At 56.4% G+C, this 20,657-nt stretch overlaps 1 protein-coding gene across 1 annotated transcript; it reads right to left on the bottom strand.

Annotated features, from left to right (window-relative positions):
• Positions 1-1,837: 1,837 nt before the first annotated feature.
• On the bottom strand, positions 1,838-15,377 carry WSCD2 (WSC domain containing 2). The gene is made up of 8 exons (XM_057412781.1): positions 14,742-15,377; positions 11,075-11,189; positions 10,399-10,583; positions 9,473-9,594; positions 7,999-8,173; positions 6,848-7,012; positions 5,562-5,762; positions 1,838-2,426 (listed from the first exon to the last, which is right to left on the bottom strand). Exons 1-8 carry the CDS (start codon positions 15,115-15,117, stop codon positions 2,074-2,076), a joined length of 1,692 nt encoding a protein of 563 aa, XP_057268764.1. The 5' UTR covers positions 15,118-15,377; the 3' UTR covers positions 1,838-2,073.
• Between the last annotated feature and the right edge of the window lie 5,280 nt (positions 15,378-20,657).

The following is a 20,657-nucleotide window of genomic DNA, read 5'->3' as shown; positions in this document are numbered from 1 at the left end:
CTCCCCTTCCAAAGCTATGGCTCCAAAGCCTGAGCATGTGAAGGGGGTCTATAGAGATGCCAGAGAGATGAACTGGCAGAGATTAGCGATGTTAGACATTAATTGGCTTTTGGGGTTTAATTCCTGCAGGGGCAGAAGGCAACACTGCCCCTTCCTCAGCTGATGCCCATCAGAACAAATCACGCCCAGCAAGCACCTTGATTGCTGCAAACCCAGGGCTATGAAAACCCCAGGGATTTCTCCAACTCCACATAGGAAAAGACCAGCCAAGAGGAAAGGGATTAACAGCACCCAGCCTGCTCTTGCTCCGGAGCTCAGGAGGGATGGGAGGCAATGGGAGCAAAGCCAGCAGTAAATCTCCCCGCTCCCACCACGCAACCCAATAAACCTGTCTTTAAGGCCGCTATAAAGGGAATAAAACTCCCAAGCAGGAGCTGGTTGCGTTGGCAGTGGCTCGCATGCAGAGAGAGCATCAATGCGATGCAAGGCAGGGGGAGAGGAGCTGCTCCTGCAGCCCAGGGGGCTGGGATGGACGGCGGGCGTCGGGCCGGCCCCACAAACACACGGGAAGGCAGAATAGCAACAAGAACTCTCCTTTAATAGCTGGATTGACCTGAGGATTTGTTCTGAGCGAGGGAGGCTCGGTTCCCACTGCCGGGATGGGGCTCCCTGCCTCTCCTGGAAAACCTCCAGCCGTTCGTCAAGGGAAGAGTTCAAAACAGGGCAGATGCTCCCTACAAACCCATTCTCCCACCTCCACACCAAGGGATGGGGACGGGAGCGCCCCGGCCCTGCCCTCGCTGCCCCACTCGTGCAGTAGAAAAATAGAGCTGATTTAAATCCTCCTTTTTTCCTCCTGGAGTTTTCTTCTCTCTGGGAATATGGACTGGGGGTGGCTCTGGGCTTTCGGCCTGCGCATGGGTTTCTATCGAGATCAAGAGTTAAAAGCCAGTCGTTCAATACCTAACTCTAGAAAAGGCTGCGTACAATATATGGCTTTTGCACCTACATCCAAAGGGGACTTGCAGGCTGGAAGGAGGCGGGGGCGAAGCCAGGGCAGGGATGGGCTGGGAGGGTGGCACAGGGAGGGGACATGGCTGGGGACCACATGCAGCACTGCACAAAGCCAGCCTGGCACGGGGCATCTTCCCGATGCCCACGGGGATCCTTTGGTTTCTCCTGCTCGGCAGCAGGGACCCGTTTTGGGATGGGGTTTAGCCAGAGGGACACCTAAAAGCCCAGCCCCAGGATGTGCAGGGTTTGAAGCAGCTGAGCTGCAGCACGGACCCCACTCGGAGCCCCCAAAACTGCTCCTGGCTTGTGAGCTTCTGAAGTGAGGACTTGTGGGTCCCATAAGCTCTTCTGTCCAGGGCCAACATCTCCCTCTTGAGCAACACCCACATGCATAGGGGTGGCTGCCACCCCACAAGTGGGGGGTCACGGCCCCCCTCTGGACACTGGGGCTGGAGCAGCAGCACTGTCTGGAACACCAGCCTCATCCCAGGGATTCCCCATCCCCAGGGTGCCCATGGAGCCAAGGGACTGTGCAGGTAGGACACAGCCACCTCCCCAGCACAGCCTTCCCCATTCCCATAACCTCTGACCAGATCCACGGAGCATCACCCACATGGTACCAACCCCCTGGTCTCTCCTTCCAATGGGATCCATGCAGGGATGAGCTGCATCCTTCCAGGGCTGGCCAATGAGCGAGGGGAGTTTGGGGATGCCCACTGCCATAGGATGCATCAGGCACTGCCCGAGCAATGCAGCATCCCCACCAGCCAGCCCGAGGGGACAAAGCACCCTTTGCATTGCCAAGGAGGGCTGCAGCAGGAGCGGGAATGCCGCAGCATGGAAAGCACCCGCATCCCCTTGGGTCCACATCGGCGTCGCCCAAGCAAGCTCAGCGATGGTTTGGGACCATTCGTCGCTCATGCAGGGAGTTGATCGACAGCTAACAGCAGCAAATGGAGCATTAAAAGAGAAGCCACCCACTGGGTGGAACAGGCAGAGGCCGGGAAGACCGAGCCTTTCCTTGCCGCGCAGGGTCGGGTCCCCCCGCCGCGGTCAGCATCATCTCGGATAGTAATCCTCGGGGACCCCCGAGAGATTGCGGAGCTTCAGAGCCGTGTCCACCGTCCGGATGTAGCCACTGATCACCTTCCTCATCTCGGGGGTGTAAGGGTCGTACTCCAGCTTCCTCAAGCCGGAGCGCTTGAAGTTGCCATCCTTCTGGCCCTCGACGCAGAGCAGCCGGTCCTCGCAGGCAGCGATGCCCAGGAGCCCCACCATCCGCTGCAGCTGCACGAACAGGTCCCGTTTCAGGTCCTCAAAATGCACCACCAGCACCTTCTTGCCGTAGCGCAGCCAGTCCAGGGTGTGGGTTGCCCACCACGGTGCGTAATTCGCCACGAACTCCGGCCACTCTGGAAGGACAGGGTTAATGGCAGTGGGGTGTCCCCCGTGGCCTCCCGCACCCCAGGGCTGAGCCCTTGCTGCTCTCCATGTTTAACCATGACAAGTGCAAGGTTAAGAGAAGGGATTCAGAGCAGCCCTGCTGAGAAGGACTTGGGGGTGTTGGTGGATGAGAAAATGAACATGAGCCGGCTTCAGTGTGCGCTCGCAGCCCAGAAAGCAACCGTATCCTGGGCTGCATCAGAAGGAGCGTGACCAGGAGGTCGAAGGAGGTGATCCTGCCCCTCTGCTCTGCTCTTGTGAGACCTCACCTGGAGCATTGTGTGCAGTTCTGGTGTCCTCAACATAAAAAGGACATGGAACTGTTGGAACAAGTCCAGAGGAGGCCACGAGGATGATCAGGGGCTGGAGCAGCTCCTGTATGAAGACAGGCTGAGGAAGTTGGGGCTGTTCAGCCTGGAGAAGAGAAGCTGCGGGGAGAGCTCAGAGCAGCCTTTCAGTATCTGAAGGGGGCCTATAGGGATGCTGGAGAGGGACTCTTCATTAGGGGCTGTAGTGACAGGACAAGGGGTAATGGGTTCAAACTTAAACAGGGGAAGTTTAGATTGGATCTAAGGAGGAAATTCTTTCCTGTGAGGGTGGTGAGGCACTGGAATGGGTTGCCCAGGGAGGTTGTGAATGCTCCATCCCTGTCAGTGTTCAAGGCCAGATTGAACAAAGCCTTGGGTGAGATGGTTTAGCGTAAGGTCTCCCTGCCCATGGCAGGGGGGTTGGAACTGGATGATCTTAAGGTCCTTTCCAACCCTAACTATTCTATGATTCTATCCTCCTCCCTGATTGATCCCCCCATAGCAATCAGGTGGTAAAAGGGGATACCGAAACATCACTAATAAACCACAACTCTCCACGGAAGCGCCGCTCGCATCCATCTTGTGGTTCGTAAAAGCTCTGGGTATCTGCCTCTTCCTCTTGTCCTCCCCACACAAGTGATGCCTGATTAATAGCCTGGCTGTACCTAATTCCCCGCAGAATCATTAAACACAGTATCTGTTTCATTAAACACACACAGGACAATCCACCTTGTGTAATCACAGCACATAAAACTTTGCTTTGGAACCGCTCCAGGGACAGCGTAAAGTTAATGTCATGGAACCAAACAGGGCTTCACGGTGCCCGTGGGCTCCACATGGGGCTGGGAATGGGGGGGGGGGGGGGGGGGGGGGGGGGAGGAAAATCTACCCCCCCTTCCCTGCCCCAGCACTAGCATCTGTGGGTGAGGATGAGGATTTTTCCCTAAATTCATCCCAAATTAGCTCCTGGGAGAAGGAAGTGGTTTGGAGATTGGGGTTCCAGGGAGCAAGGGGCTGTCTGCAGGGCAGGACGGGGACGGCAGCCCCGTGCCCCTGTCTTCATTACCCACCTTTAATCACTTTTTGCCCTCTGGATGATGTGTTTAACATCACACCCGGCACTAAATGCAACCCCGACGCAAAGGACCTGTCCGCATTGAGTGTTCACTTCCCACACTGGGAGGAGGGCAGGGTGGGTGCTGATGGTCCCAAGGGACACCTAGTTCCATGCTCAGGGTCCTCCATAAAGCCAGTGAAATGGGGGTCTTTCTTTGCCACCTTCTTGATGCCAAACCGCAGCTCTCAGCATCCCTCCCAGCCCGATAAAACCCTCAAGCGATGGAAAAGCTCCATCTTCCCGGGCAAGCTGTTCCAATGGCGAATTAACCTGACAATTAACCCATCAGCTAATTACACTGTACAGCCTCTGGAAAGAATCCGGTCGTGTATTTTGATGTGGATCCAAATTGGATCACGCAGGGTGAAGGGAAGGGGCCCCTCTGCCTGGCCCGCCCCTTCCCTCAGGGGTATGAGGCATGGAGCAGGCATGGGGGGGGATTGGAAGCTCAGGAAGGTTCCCAGGATGAGGGATCCTCATGGATTTCCCCCTCTGCAATCTGCAGTTGTGCTTTGGGATGCAGCAGATGGGGATAAAGCCCAGCTAAAGGCTCGTAACCCACCACAACAGGGGGCAATGCCAACCCAGGGACCTGCCACGGGAGAAAACCCACTGAGGAAGCAGTGGGACGTGTCCCTTCCCTGGTTTTAAGGGATGGGATTGATGGGCAGAGTGGAAGTGGGTCGTCTCCGGCGCTGCAAGCGCATGCCGATAACGAAATCCAGGCACATAGCAGCAACAACAGCAAAAGCTCCCCTTAAATAAACTCGGAATTAAGGGTAGCAGATGTTCAATCAAGCTAAATATTTTAACTCTTTCCAATGAAGCCAATCCACAACAGCAATTTGTAAATTGCTGTAATTAACAAGCCTCCATCGTAGGCCTGTGCATGGGAAAGGTAGCGCCTCCGGAGCAGCTGGCGCCCAGAAACAACACCCCGACACCCCCTTGTCCATAGCATCATGGATGCTGTTCTGCTTCTAACCTCTTCTAACCTGCCCAGCCAAGGGGTGGCCTTGAAAAGCTGCCTCATGAAGTTTGGGCAGTTTGGGTCCTTGGGCTCCTGCCCATCAATTCCCTCCCCACTGGCACCAGGATGCTGTCAGACTCGTGTCCCTGGGCAATGCCACCTCCTGGCTGCTGCTCTTGTGACCTAACGCAGCACTGACCAGCCAAGCATCCCCAATTCCCCATCCCATCCCACCTCAGCCGTGCCAGGCGATGCTGAGGTTGTGCTACAAGATGGACATGGGGCCCCCAGCATAAGAAGGATGTGGAGCTGTTGGAGCAAGTCCAGAGGAGGCCATGGGGATGCTGCAAGGGCTGGAGCAGCTCTGCTCTGGAGGCAGGCTGAGAGAGCTGGGCTGGGTCAGCCTGGAGAAGAGAAGGCTCCTGAAGGGGAGGCCTGAGAGCAGCTCCAGTGCCTGAAGGGGCTGCAGGAAAGCTGGAGAGGGGCTTGGGACAAGGGCCTGTAGGGACAGGCCAAGGGGAATGGCTTTAACCAGCCAGAGGGGAGACTGAGATGAGCTCTGAGGCAGAAGCTGTTCCCTGTGAGGGTGCTGAGGCACTGGAATAGGCTGCCCAAAGCTTTAAGTTCCCTTCAACCCAAACCACTCTGGGATTCTATGATCCTCTAACAGGGACACCCCAAAAAGGTTCCCGTGGGAGCCAAGCCCTACCTTTGCCCTTCCAGTGGGCATGGGCAGCGAAGCCGATGTGCCCCCCGTATTTGCGGTTGAACTCAGCCATGAGCGCCTTGTAGGGGTTTCGGATGAGCAGGATGGCCGAGTCGAAGGATTCGATCTCCTTCTGGCCACTCTCATGGGTTTTGATGCAGATCGTCCTCCCGCTTCGCCAGTGGTCCCTCTCGCCCTTGAACCCTGCCGGGACAGAGCGAGTGAGACGTGGCCAGTGCTGATGGGGATAAAAACCAGGGAAAGGGAATGATGGAGGAACTCCAGGCTGTAAAATACAGCCGGATAAAAGCAGGTGGGGCTTCAGGTAGAATCTGCATCCCCCTCCTGAACGGGGTATAAAGGGGAAAAACCCTCCTGCTCATGGGGCTGCAGATGAGCACAGGGCTGTGGTGATGCCATGGGGGGGTCCCACAGAGGGGACCGCATCCCCTGTGTCTCCAGATGGAGTCTCAGGGCTGAGCTCATCATCATTCCCATCCCCTTTGTACTCCTGGCAAAGCAGAACCTCCCAGACTAGCCGGGAATGGTGTGTTGGCAGAGCCAAGGGGGAAGATAAGCTGGAAGTGGTTGTATTACAGCAACTAGAGATGTGCTGCCTATGGTGTTAGACCAACAGGGCTTTGGGGTTATCCTGGGTACAGACCCCACCAGCTACATGGGCACCCCAGGTACAGATCCCAGGCAAGGAGGATTTCCTCTTAAAGCTGCAAAAGGAGAAGGAAAAGCAGAAGAAACCTTCAACATCTACAATAAAACTATTGTAAATGGCTATAAAATGGGAAACCGGTGTTTTCCCTCCCCCTTGCAGTATGGTGGGTTATTAGGAGGAGATGGTTTCTGCCTCTAAAAGCTTCATGCCTGCCTCGAGCTTTGTTTTTGGCTTTAAACTCATCCTTGATGCTTGGTCCCATCACCCTTTTCTTGGGGTAAAAACCAAAAGAATTGCCTCATTTGCCTGGATCTGGGTCACCCCAGTCCCTCTTCTAGAAAATTCCAACCCCCATGAGGGGTTACAAACCACCAGCATCATGGAGAACCCCCAAACTGGCCCCTGCCAAGGTTAGTGGGCATCACAGGGAGGTTATGGACAGTGCACACACGACATCAGGTCCCTCCGATACCCTTTGTACCAGGACACACGCATCCCAAACCATCCCATGGAGCAGCATCAGTGGTACCCGGCTCCATATGGACCCAAGGGATGGCACCAGGACCTTCTCCCAGCTCAGGTGGGACCGGTGCACCCCCGGCAGCAACATCCCCCTCACCTTTGTTGTAGAGAGACCCATCGAAGTAGTAGCTGCCCGTGTAGAAGCCGGTGGCCAGCTCGATGAGGTGCCGTGCCCAAGTGTTGCCGGCGCCAGGGAAGCTGGCCAGGGCCACCAACTGCTTGGCACGGGTCGGGAGAAACCTCCTGTCCATGCAGCGGTTGTCTGCAGCGGGAACAGGCACGTCAGGGGTGGGTAAACATCATGGATAAGCAACGTGCTTATCCCACAGAGATATCCTGCTTCCTTACGGCTCCTGCCTCCTGGGAAGATGCTGGGGCGGGATGGGAGCAGGTGGAAGCTATAGGGAAAGGCGTCCTGCCTAAAGCACGTGGGATGCTCCTGAAGACCCCAAAAAAGCCTTAAGCAGCCCAAAAAGTCCTAAAGAAGAGAGCAGGAGGTGCTCTGCCCTTACCAGCTGCTTGCTGCCTGCGTGATTAGGGAAGAGCGAGTAACACGGGTGCGTTTGCCAAGCAATATTCCTGCTTTTTATATCAACGAATGCACAAGTGTTTCCAGCACGGCCTCGGATGCCAAAGCAGGGATCGTGTTGAGACTGAGCTGCTCTGAAGCAAAACCACCCGAATTTGGGTCCTCACTTGCTCCTTTCCTCTCCCAGCAACAGGTTTCCCCTTGCTCTGTGCTTCCCTGTTCCTACTGGTCCCACTGCCTGCAGGGTAGTGCCCATTCTACACAGCTATGTATTCTTATCCATAGGAACCCATTCCACACAGCTTCCCAAGGCCTTTCAGCCTGGTCACAGCTCTTTACCCCCCATGTGTTTCCATGGAGCTTGTCCCCTTTGTCCAGCAAAGCCCCAGTGTGCTCAGCACCGGCCGCAGGCTCCGGCATGCCGGGTACCACCAGCGACAAGGAGGGACAAGCACCGGCAAGGAGGGATGCTGCCGGAGGCAGATGGCAAAGTGCTGTACCCTGCAGCTGAGTCAGGCAGTAATTAAAGCTGTTTGTTCAGGGGAGGATTGATTTCCCAGGAAATTAAAATAAATGCTAATCCTTAATGAAAGCCAAACGGATGCTGCAAGCCCGCGCTCCCTTTCTGTCGGCATTCCTGGGAAAGGGGATGGAAAACTGGTGCCAGCCTCCATACCGGAGCGATCCCTGCGGGGCGGGTGAGCCCGGCACCACCTCACCTTGCACTTGGGTCTGGTACACGAGGAGGTACTCGGAGGTGCCGCAGCTCTCGAACTCCTCTCCGGCGCATCTCTGGGCGCAGAGCTGCTCGTCCTCGCGCTCGTGCAGCGTGAAGAGCGTGGTGGGGAAGCCGCAGCGGCACAAGGTCCCGGCCAGTGCTGACAGCGGGTACTCCTGCGGGGATGGGCAGAGGGAGGGCAGCCAGAAGCATCCTCATCCCCTGCAGCACACCCTTCCTCTGCCCCCATCTGCGCTGCCCCGCAGCCAGGGGTGGCTTGCTGCATCCTTTGAAAGGTTGCTGCATCCTTTGAACTGGCTGCTGCATCCTTTGAACTGGTTGCTGCATCCTTTGAACTGGTTGCTGCATCCTTTGAACTGGTTGCTGCATCCTTTGAACTGGCTGCTGCATCCTTTGAACTGGTTGCTGCATCCTTTGAACTGGTTGCTGCATCCTTTGAACTGGCTGCTGCATCCTTTGAAAGGTTGCTGCATCCTTTGAACTGGCTGCTGCATCCTTTGAAAGGTTGCTGCATCCTTTGAACTGGCTGCTGCACCCTTTGAAAGGTTGCTGCACCCTTTGAACTGGCTGCTGCATCCTTTGAACTGGCTGCTGCATCCTTTGAACTGGCTGCTGCATCCTTTGAACTGGCTGCTGCATCCTTTGAACTGGCTGCTGCATCCTTTGAACTGGCTGCTGCATCCTTCAAGATGACTGCAGCACCCTTGCACAAGCAGCTCATTGCAGACCCCCGAAAGCACCTGAGCCCCAGCTTTCCCAAGGCACTGGTGGAGGCACACCGTCCATGAGTTTCCCACTCACACTGAGGTTACTAAGAGCCATCAGACAGCCCCATGGAAGCCTCGCTGATGTTTCCAAGCCCATTTGGCAGCTGGCAGGTGATTTACCACCGGCAATGCCGGGTTAATTGAGGGGCTCTGGTTATTTACACCTCTCTGTGCTGAGCTCTCCCAGCAGTGATGGGAAAGTGGAGCCAATGATGGAGCAGCCGCTTGTGTTTAACTGCTGTGATGGTTTATCCCATCAATAGGCAAAAATTCCATCAAAGAGGCAGCAAAGGGAGGACATGAACATCCTTCACCTGACAATTTAGCTAATTCTAATTAATAAACACTCCAGCAATGACCACTGGCAGCCTTTCCCCTCCCTGCTTATGGCACCGCACCGCAGGAGCAAAGTGCACTGCAGCATCCCTGGAGCAGAGCAGGACCCCATGATGCTCCTGCCTGCTGAGGGGCAGAGCCATGGGGAGCAGGCAGGGCAGGCAGCGGGTGCTGCCCCTGCAGGGACCTTCAGTCCAGTCCCTCCCCATGGCAGGGACACAGACAACCGATCTGATCCTCTGTAATCTGCATACACATAATTACGGCACTAAATCAGATTAAAAGTCACGCAGCATGGCCCTTTCAGATGACTATTTAGATGATTAAGCTTTTGACCTGCACCCCTGGTACCTTCTCAGTGCAGAAGTCCACGCACTTGTCCACTGACATGTTCAGCATGAGCTGGCTGACGGGCAGGGCGATGGAGACGTTGTCTGGCTGGCGGAAGCACCCCCGAAATATCGCGCTGCCGTCTGCAAGGGAGAAGGACCAGGGCGTCACTGAGAGCGATGCTGGTCCAGCCACGAGGCTGCACCACGAAAGCGATGCCGCTGCCACCCTGTGCGCCCCGGTGTCCCCATCCCCATCCTGTCAATCATCCTGCACATCCTCTCCATCAGCACAGCGCTGCTTTCCCCCAGCTCTCATCACCCTCTGGCTGTGACTCAACACTTGCTAACAAGGCTGCTTACAGTGCAAAACCAGAGAGAAAGCCCCGGCAGCAAAGTCGGGTTTATTCATTCCTCCCTATTTTTATCACCTCGGTGATCCCAGGCTGCAGGAGGGATGGAGCCAACAGGGAGAGCAGGGCTGGGTCTGGCCTCATCCACCCTGCACTGGTGCCCTGAGGGTTCCCATCCTGAATCCTCACCCATCACTGCATTTACCCAGGCACCCTCAACCTCTCTCCTCTACTACTTCACTGCGTGCCTACTGGTGGGAGCTCTGAACTCCTTCCCATTGCTTGGGAATGAGGGAAGAAAGGCAGCAAATGTGGGTAATTATAACGCTGCCTAATTGGGAGCCAAATGAGTGCCACTGATGGAGAGCACCCTCGGGTCCCTCCGGCGCTCCCACGCATCCTTCATCCCGCAGCCAGCTCTGCCGGCAGCACCCACTGAACACAATGATGGTCCATCCGGGAAGCGCTCTTCATCCAAAGTCCCCCCAAACGCCCTGAAAACCACCTTCAAACCACCTCTCTCAAGCCACAACCTGGCTCACACCGCACAGATTCCAGGGCTGTGCAGGGAGCTGCATCCATGGCTCCCACTTACATCTCCGGGCGGACTCCTGGGCCAGCTCCAGGCGATAGATGGAGAGGCGATTGACCCCACCGCACGTGTTGCTCCTCTCCCCCTTGCATTCCATGTTGCACTCAGACTCGCTGGTGTTGGACGCCTGGATCTTGTGCCCGCAGTAGCACTCGGCACCGAATTCCAGCCCTGCATAGAGGTATCCCCTGGGAAGAGGGAGATGAGGGGTGCTCAGCACATCCCCAGGCAGCCCCCTGGAGCCATGGGGTTTTGCAGGAGCATCCCTGCTGCAGCAGGCTCACACTTTGATCTGGAAACAGCATTGAATCCCAAGGATGCTTTGTTGGATTAGATGATCATTTTAGGTCCATTCCTACTGGAAATATTCTTTTCTATCCCATCCTATTCTAATCCCATCCTCTTCTGCTCTGTCCTATCCTATTCTGCTGGCACAGACCATGGTAAGCGCACATCCTGCATCTAACACTGGGGAAAGGAGAAAGCTCCTGCAGCAAGGAATCCGTGTGTCTCCCCAGGTGCTCATGGACTCCCTGTGCCAGCAGAGGAGGCTGTTTTCGGTGGGGGCCACTGCTTTGGTGGATGGAAGTGCTCGAGGATGCCCCAGCACCAAACCGGAGCCCTGACAGTGCCCTTCCCATGTGTGTGGGGATCGATGGAGACGTGGTGCCTGTCCTACCGCTCGGCACAGTTGTCCTGGCAACGGAAGACTGTCATCTTCTTGTAGTCAAAGAAGGACATGCCGCGCAGCGTTCGCCGGCGAGTGTTGTCCACATAGCAGCCGATGTATCTTGCTGGGGACAGAGGAGAGGAGAGGGGGGTAAGAGCCAGCCAGGGATGAGCCCCCTAATCCCCACCCTCCTCTTTGGATTCTTCCCTAATGGGGATGCACAGCTTGGCTTGCTTTAGAAACACGAGCTCTGGGTGCAACAGGCCCCTGTAAGGGCTACAGACACCCACTATGGATAGAAAGGATGCTGTGGATCTGCACCAGCGCTTCTCCTCTCTGTCCATCTTCCTTCCCAGCAGCTTCGACGCTGAGCAAAGTGGCTCCAAAAAGAGATCAGTTACATGGTAAAATAACACATCTCCTCCACTCTGCCATGGCAGCAACACAGGATGGAGAAATACAGTCGGGGTAGGAGCAGAGGTGAGGGCCCTGCTCTGCTCAAGAGTGAAGCGATGGCTCTAGGCAAGCACGGAGACTACCCCGTGTCTCTCCTTCTATCTCCATGTCTCCATCACACACCAGATCATAACAGTGGAGCCTCTCCCCATGTGCCCCTTCAATACCAAACCACACTATGGGGCAAAACCTCTCACCTCCCGCTTGCATTTTGCATCTGGGGGGGTCCCTGACCCAACTTCCATGCGTACACCCCATCGATGGTGTGCCTCAAACGTGCTCCCCACCACCGGCACTGCAAACCACCACCCCTAAGCCAGCCTGGGGGCAAGGGGAGGAGGAGGAACTTGAAGCCCCACAGAGTCACAGCTCATTGCTCTCAATTACTCTCAGCATAAGGTGGCATTTCCGCCGCGCTGAGCAGGTTTGTGCAGGTCAGCTCATCTCGGCCCCTACGGATCCAAGCGCTGCGGGATCACTCCAGTCATCGGCACGGGGCTGGTGACTGATGTGCATTACCTTCAGCCCACTGCGCTTGACATATGCGTGCTGCGACTTATTGGGAAGGCAACTGGAATAATTAGGGAGATACGAGGACAGAAGTGAAGGAGGAGTGAGGAGGGGGAGCTGCTGGGGTGGGTTAGGCACTGAGTGCTGAGCAGCGAGAGGAGACATCCAGGAGAGGACCAGAGATGGATGTGGCAGAGAGGAAGCGATTGCTGGGCATTGCCAAGGGCTGGTGCTTGCTCCCCAGGGTTCACCATCCAAAATGACCCCTGATCTGAGGCAGGAGATGCACCTTTGCATGGGGATGTGGAGGAGCTGAAGCCGTTCCCTGGCAGACAGGGCTGCCCTTGACTGTGCCTTAGCCTGACCTTGGGGCTCCAGCAGTGCAGGCAGGAGGAGGAGGAGAAGGGAGGCTTCATCACCCTGTGAAGCCAGAGCTGCACATCACACTAAACCAGAGCTGAGTTCGGAAGCAGTATTCCCTGCGGAATGACTTCACGTGGCAAAGCCTCCACAGCCGCCTTGTTAATCCGGTCCCTGCTTAATTACCAGCATCGTTAAAACCTGCCTGCTCCTGCATGACTGCCCAGGGAAGCAGGAGGGCACTTTGGAGGGGAGCAGGGCTCAGCACCCATCCCTGAGGCTCTGCCAGCCCCATGGGCACGCCGGGTGCATGGAGCTCAGGGGAATTCCTTAGGGAATTCCTCTGCACCATCTGCCTGATGCTCGCGTGGTGGCACCGCATCCCCTGCAGCTGCCAGGTCTGCGCTGGCTCCCATCACCCACTGAGCTGCCCACACTGAGCCTTCCCAGCAGGAGTCAGCAGGGACAAAGATGATGCTCCCAGACAAACTATGAGGCAGTGATGCCCGAGCCCAGCATCCCTTCCCCATCCCTTGCAGCTCGCACTGGGGCTGGGCATACAGAGGGGAGGTGGTGCTGGTGGAGGTTAATCGTGGTGGACACGTCACATATGGCTGGGGATAGGAGCACTGCTTGGGGTTCTCATGGTGACTGACAGCTCGGGCTCATGAACCAGCTGGTGAGGAGTCACTAAACGTCAATTTGTATTAATGGAGCAAAGCAGCCTCAGACCCCCCCCCCCCCCGGGGACCCTCGGCATGGGGGCACAGCAGGAAACCCGCTTTCATCTCGTTTTAGCATGAGAAAGTCCCTTAAGCACCACAAACCAGTCTTCCTCCTGCTTCCAAGCCTGGGCCATGCATCTTGCCTGGGGGGAACATCAGCACCAACCTGCCATGGGGCTGCTGGTTGAGGATGAGCCCCCCCCCCCGTGCACTGGGACCAAGCCTGGCTCAGTGTGGTGACCCCCATGGCACCCCCAATTTGCCACAGGATTGGGGGGTTCCCTCCTTCTCCCTGAGCCATACACCCCCTGCTCCATCAAGGGTCCAGGGAACTGCAGCTCCCAGCCTGGGATGCCCAAGGAATTGCCTGTGCCAAGCCCCATGGGGAAGCTCCAGAGCAATGGACACCAGGGTTCCTCAGGAGACGGCATCCTCCCACCAGAGACTTCACCCCCCCTTGGGCTCAGGAGAGGGGAATGAGCAGAGGCAGGCAGTGAAGAGCCTGGCAGCATCCCAACCCCTTTCCAGCAGCTCCTGCTCCCAGTTCCTTCCTGAGCCAGCACAGAGGGGATGCAGGGTGCGTTTGGGTGAGGTTCCCTGGCACTGGGTGCTTGTGGGTACCAGGGAGGGAGGCGATGAGCTGAATACCCACTGGGATGCAGAAGCCCTGATGGGCAGCTCTGAGCCACCCGAGTTCTGCTGCCTTCAGGATAAATGAATGTCATCTTAGAAATCAATGAGAACTCCCACGTTCGCTCATCCTTGCTCATTAATAACAGCCCTGCTCAGGGATTAAGGCAGGGATCTCCTGGCTTGAAAAGCCACAGCCCAGCCCTGCCTGCACATCACTGCCCACAAGGCAATCGCAGCCAGTCCCTGCCTGATCCCCCCGCAACGCAAAGAGGCCCCAGATCTGGGGTTAGCGGTCACTGGGGCCAACTGAATTCAACCGCAGTTTGGCCTATGGCACTGCCAAGGGATGGAATGAAGACAGGGTCTTCCCAGCTGGCACCCCCAAAAGTGCCCGTCCCAGCAAGGTGCACCTCAAAGCTTGATCATAGAATCATAGCATAGGGTTGGAAAGAACCTTAAGATCATCCAGTTCCAACCCCCCTGCCATGGGCAGGGACACAAGTGGGAAAGAAAACCAAAGGGGGATTATTGCCATTGGGGAAAGGAGGAAGGAGGGGAAGGAGAGAGAACAAGATCTTCCTGGGAACATCCTCTGGACCAGCGGTCTCCAAAGCGGGGTGCTGCGCCCCAGGGGATGCGCAGGGCAGCCCATGGGATGCGGGAAGAAAATCCCAGTGCTCGAGTAGCATGTGCATTTAGTGCATAAGTAAATACATACACATTTATGGGGGCACCTGCTCAGAAATTCATTCCTAGGGGTGCACAACCAAACTGACTGGAGACCACGGCCCCAGTGCATGAGGCTTTCCCTGGGAGAGGCCAGGAGGGACCAGGCACCTCAAGACCAGGCTGGATGGAGCCTGATCTAGTGGAAGGTATCCCTGCCCATGGCAGGGGTTGGAACTGGATGAGCTTTAAGGTCCCTTCCAACCCAAACCATTCCATGGCTCTATGGCTCTGTGAGCCCCTCACAGCGCATCCCCAGCCCTTACCTCTGTCCTCCTCCTTCTCACGGCCGCTCCTGCTCCTGATCGCGCGGCTCCGGGCGCTGCCGTAGTCTCCGCCTTTGCTCCTCTCCACGGGCTCCTTGGAGGTGCTTTTGAACCAGGGTCCGTGCCTCCGGCCCCGCTCCGGCACCGTCACCGCCGCCTTGAAGCCGCGGCTGAGCTGCATCACCCCCAGGTAGGGCAGCCCTGGCCCCTCGCCGGTCCCGGTGCCGCGCTGGTTCCCGGTCACCGTGGACTCCCCGGCAAAGCCTGAATGCAGGAAAACCAAGCTCCCGGCTGCCAAATAGAGAGCCAGCAGCGTGAAGAACCGCACGGGCTTCCGCCGAAAGTACCGCTGGAGTTTTACCAGCAACTTGGCCATAGCGTCTTCATCCCTCCCGCGGGGAGCTGCTCTCCGGCCACAGGGATGCTCCAAAGGAGGGGTTTGACCCTCCTTGGGTTGGCCTTGACTCCTTGGTTGCCCCGAAAGCGTTGGTTGCAGGGTGAGTTATTGCCCAGCCCTACACGGGCTGGGGAAGGCGGTGAGGGTGGATTTCCAGTCCCCTCTTGCGGCGCACAGAGGGGCTCTTCGGCCTTGTCCTAGGTTTATTCTCTGCCGGGCAAAGCCCCCCGGCTGTGCCCCCGGGCTGCGGCTGACAGAGGGATCATGTTAAGGGAATGGAGGGTTTGAAGGGGGTTTGAAAGCCGATCAGCTCCTCGCCCGCTCACCGCCGTTCCGCTTGGCAGCACAGCACCGGCTCCAGCGAGCATCTCCCTAATGGAAACGGCACCGGAGCCCTTTCAGACGAAGAATGGAAAGTCCCTGGACGCGCCCCGGGGCCGGAGACGCTGACTGGGACCCTTTGTCTGAGGAAGCCCCATTCATCTCACTCCCAGGGCAAGAAACCTCCACCTGCAAGGCAAAGGGAAAGGTGCACCTGGGAAAGCACCGCAGGATCGCAGTGCCCATCCCTCCATGGGGTGAGGAAGGGCCTGCAGGGACAGGACAAGGGGAACGGCTTTAACCTGCCAGAGGGGAGGCTGAGATGAGCTCTCAGGCAGAAGCTCTTCCCTGGGAGGGTGCTGAGGCGCTGGCACAGGGTGCCCAGAGAAGCTGTGGCTGCCCCATCCCTGGCAGTGTTCAAGGCCACAGGGGCTTGGAGCAAGCTGCTCCAGTGGAAGGGGTCCCTGGATGGGCTTTAAGGTCCCTTCCAACCCAAACCAGGCTGGGATTTTATGACGAGCTGTGCACACGCACATAGGGCTGGAGCCCCCACAGAAGCACATTGTCCCCATGCCATCCCCAGCATGGCTCTCCCATGGACCAGGATCTTCTCCCTCGGACCAGGATCTTCTCCCTCGGGTGGATTCTTCTCCTCCAAACCCTCCAGCTACGGAGGACACCACCACCACCCCAGGTTACTTGGCAGGGTTGGCTTCACAGTGGCAGATGCCACTCTGGCACATCAGTGGGGATAGGGGGATAGCCCTGTGCTTGGGATGTGCTGCCTGTCACGGACTCATCTTATTTTAGGAAAGGAGAGGAAAATAAATGGGAAGACAAAGTGCCATTCGTTTAATGGCCTCCATGTTCCTGCCATCTGTCTTCAGTTGATTAAATAAAAAATATTGGTGGAACATATGGCATGAATTATACATAAATATTTTAATCGGAGCTCCCGGAGCAGGTATCCAGGCACCTCTGGCTCCGCCAGGTGAGCTCCTGTGGAGCTGAAGACAGGCTGCATGGAGCGCATCACTGTGGGGTAACAACCCCCTGGGCTCCCCCAAATACCCCCTCAACCTGAGTAAAGGCTGAGTAAGCTCGGAGCAGCAGCCAAGCCAGGAGACCGATTGCTATTCAGGCTCTTGCATCTGCAGGCACCTCTATGGGTGCAGGTCCAGCCCCCTCTGCTATGGGTGAGCATCCCCCAGCCCCATGATCCCATGGAGCTGTTGGTGTTTGGCTGCTCTCCCGGGCTCCCTGGCCAGCAGCCAGTGGGGAATGGGATGCTCCGTGGGAACTTAGAGCTTCCCATCCTGTTCTGTGCTTCGACCTACCCTTCCTGGGACTTTATATGGGCAATGGATATGGAGTGGTTTGGGATGTAAATGGGGTATCCCCAGGGCTCAATCTGGTGCCCAGCGTCCCTGCTGTCACCCACCCTCCTCCCTGCCTGGGCTTGGTCCTGCCACACTATGGCAAGGAAGCGCAGCATATAAAGAAGGGGCTTAAATTACTATCATTAAGCCATCTGGAGCTCATCCTTCTCCATCATGAACTGCGGAGTCGCAGGTCAATTACTGCACATTTGCATATATTCCATTAATGCTTCTGCTAATTGTCTGGAGCAGATAATGCGCTCTGCTTACAGCTCCCTCGCTGGCTACGGCTTCCAAACAGCAAACAGAGCCGGCACCAACGCTCCCCAGATAGGCAGAGGCTTGGGATACTGGGAGGCTAACTGGGGGGGGGGCTCACTCCGCTGTTGGCCATGGGGAATGGCAGCAGCACCCCACAATGCTGCTCCATGCACCCCACCAGCCCCATCCCTCAGGAGGGATCCATCCCCCCTTGGTGCAGCAACTTTGGGGTGGAAGGAGCAGCAGGGCAGATGCTGTTGGTCCCCATCCTCACCCCATCCTGCTCCCCCCTGTGATGAGGCTCTGCCTCCCACAGCTCCCCACGCCTGCAGCACGGCAGGAGACAGTAGTGACACACTTTACCGAAGCTAATGGTGACATTAATCAGCCAGAGCAGTGATTAATAATGGTGACATTAAATCACGGTGCAGTGGGCAGCGTGGTAAGACCGGGCTTTCATGGGCTGCTGCGGGAGGCCACGTACAAAGGCTGCTGTAGGAAAACCACTGCAGGCAGGAGCCACATCCACTGCCTTTTGCTGGGACAGCCAGGGCATGGAGGGGATTTATTCCCCAGCCCTCACCTGGTTACTACCCGCTTGCCCAGCCACTCCAGGCTGGCAGTGGGGCTCTGCTCCAGGCATCCCCCCCCTCCAGGCTCCCCTGGAACCCTTTGGCATCCAGGGCCAAGCAAAGGGCTTTCCCAGGCACTTCACACCATCACAAGCAGGCAGCGGGTCCAGCTGGGATTGGGGAATAGGGAGGGCTGATCCTCATCTACCTCCATGGCCATGCTCCTGCCGGGAGCCGAAACACCCCAATAGCGGGATGCTGAGCATCCTTCGGCACCCAGCCTCCCTCTGCAGAGGCAGCAGTACCGAGGCAGGTGAGCTCATCAGGGCTCTGCAACTGCTTGCCCTGCAGGCCATAGGAATCCTCATTAATGTAAGGTTTTTCTCCCTCCCCAATGCATAGGGAGGTGGGCAGAGGTCCCCAGGGGACTCCACGAGCATCTCTGTGACCGCTTGTCACCAGGCTGACCGAAGCAGAGATAAATTATACATCTGGGTCTTGTCTCCAAATTGCTCTGCAATTATTGAGCACCAAGGTTCAGCTGCCTTCAAGCACCACCTCACATCTGACCACGGCAAAACACACTGAAGGGCTCACGTGGCTCCCCCGGCACAGGAGAACAATCAGCCCATTAAAAACAGCAAATTAACGAACACAAGAGTTCCATTAGAAGGAGAAGGCGACCGAACTATCCGGTTTCATCACATCATTAGCATTCCTTATCAGAGGGACAGGGAAAGAATAGGGCTTTAAAATACAGAGGGATGGGATGGAGTCTAATGACGGCAAGCTCAGGGGTCCCTGCTCCATCGTGCTGGCACTAACCTAGGTCCCACATGGCAGCCCCGGCATGGGGGGAGAAGGGTCCTATACCCCGCTGAGCACCTTTGCGTGACCTGGAAACGCAGCAGTGTGCAGGACCCAGTGCATGGCATGCAATATCCAGTGTATTGTGTGCTCTTTAGACCTGCTGTCACCCAAAGCCACCCACTTTGGTGCAGGGACCACAGAAAGCCCCACGTCCCTCCATCCCACCCTTGGTACTGCAAGGGGGCTGCTGCCATCGCAAAGCAGCTCCTGCGCCAACCAGTGACACCAGTATGAGCACCCAGGGACACTGGGCAGCCTTGGTGCTGGCTTATCTTGACCCTTCAGCTTCCATCCTACTGCAGCAGGAGCTTGGCACTGCTGCCTGAGCAGAAGCTGGGCAATTTGAGCTCCCAGGTAAAGCTGCCGTCATCTTCTTCAGCCCCATGCAAATGGATTTTCACCCGTTCTCACTCCTTAAAACTGAAGCAGCAAATGAGCTGCATCGAGCCGAGTTTAAATACTGCTGGGAACGAAGCTGAGCTAAACTGGGACACTGAGAATCGAGGTTTCCATCGCAGCAGGGAACGTCTGGACCATCTGATGCGTCTCCCCTCGAGCACCCAGCACGCATGGACCAGGGCGAGCCCAGCATGCTGAGCAGTCCGTCTGCCTTTCAGTGGAAGCAAAGCTGATTTCTTCAGCCACTCCCTGACTTCATTTGGCTGAGAAACGGGTTTGAGCACACCCTGCGCTGAGGAAAGGTTGGGGTGTGCTCAAAACCAGCTGACTCAGCAGCTTTTGGGTGCTGCAGCGAGCAGCAGCCTCTCCATCCCTGCCCAGGCCCACCTGAGGAGCTTTTAAATCCCTTCCATAGGCCAAGCCAGCAAGATATGCAAAGGGAAAAAAGCTCTTATTTGGCATTTATTGGCCTGATTTGTAAACCCAGAGCAGGACCTGCCCATCTGCTGATGGGTTGCTGTGCAGGATTTCCAAGCTCGTTGCAGGCTTTGTAAATCTTCCTCCTTGCTGGGGATGGATGGAAGGGTTTAGGCTGGGATTAAGTGCCTGGATTTCACATTTATGGGCAAAAAAAAAGTGATTTTTAAATATTCTGGAGAAGATTTATTGACAGTCTCAGCACTAGCCCAGGGTGAGGGGGAAGCACAACCTGAAGCCCAGTTTAGGCACAAGGCTCTGAGCTCATGAGGTATCACAGATCCTTTCATCCAGAGGGACCAGTCTGCCTAGGATTAATTCATTAGCATCTTTAAAAGGCCTCACTGTCCACAGAAACAGGGCCATGCTAATTGCACAGCCTCCCTGGAGGATGAGAGCCCATCTGAGGGCGTGCACCAGCCCTGTTCTGGTGCTGGGTTATAAATAACTGGATGCTGCCCCAGGTTATTTCAATGACCAGCCACTGCCCTGCAGCAAAGCCCAGGGCCGGCACCATGTCCCTTAAGGGCTATTTCATTTCACCAAGCTGATTTAAGCAACTTGTAACCCCATTTTTTAATATGGCATTTGCTGTTGAGCTACCTGAGGTTGCAGATTCCCATAAACGCCCCAGACCCCCTCCCAAGGGATGCTGAGAGCTGCTCAAGAGACGCTGGTCCTCACCCAGGTGATGCTGATCCCCATAGCCACCTATAGCAGAGGGGCAGGGATCTGCTACAAGGCAGATGAGGGGATTCCCAAAACAAATCCAAGCTAACGTGCAGCAGGATCATTCAGCCCTTGAAAGCAAAGAACTGCATTGCCTTCAGGCCACTGGTTTCCAGGTAATCCCACCTCTGCAGCACACAGAAGCCTGCAGGGCTCTGCTGGCTCCCTGCTCACTTCCCCATGTATTTTGCTTTACAATGGCCCAAGCAGAGCCAAAAAGGAGGCTTTTTAGCTTCGTGCTCTGCTCCTCCACATGCAATTACATCAAAGCCCATTCCAGGCTCCTGTAGGATGAATTCCCCTTGCAAGTGTGAAAGCGGCTCATGAAAAACATGTTTTAAGCCATGAATCATTGACAAAGCACAATGCTAAAGGCAGGGAAGGAAATAGCTGTGTAGTTGGAGATTTAGGCAGGCAGGGGATAGCGTGGAATGGGTGGGATGATTTAAAGGAGCTGGCACAGCAGAGATGCTGCAGTCGGGGTACCCAGTATTCCCATCCCAGCTGCTCA

This window comes from Pezoporus wallicus, unplaced genomic scaffold (assembly GCF_028554395.1).
Source record: "Pezoporus wallicus isolate ANWC-B61680 ecotype Strahan unplaced genomic scaffold, APGP_CSIRO_Pwel_v1 contig_13850, whole genome shotgun sequence".
Lineage (NCBI taxonomy): Eukaryota > Metazoa > Chordata > Aves > Psittaciformes > Psittacidae > Pezoporus > Pezoporus wallicus.
The sequence above is the reverse complement of the archived record's forward strand: the minus strand, read 5'-3'. Positions and strand labels throughout refer to the sequence as shown.

Bases quoted from the DNA above. Each gene is read 5' to 3' on its own strand.
- WSCD2 (XM_057412781.1), bottom strand. From the start codon at position 15,117: ATGGCCAAGTTGCTGGTAAAACTCCAGCGGTACTTTCGGCGGAAGCCC. The intron at 7,013-7,998 runs GTGAGGTGGTGC...TTCCCGCTGCAG, and splicing joins GTACCAGACCCAAGTGCAAG to ACAACCGCTGCATGGACAGG. The intron at 5,763-6,847 runs GTGAGGGGGATG...CTGTCCCGGCAG, and splicing joins TGGGTCTCTCTACAACAAAG to GGTTCAAGGGCGAGAGGGAC.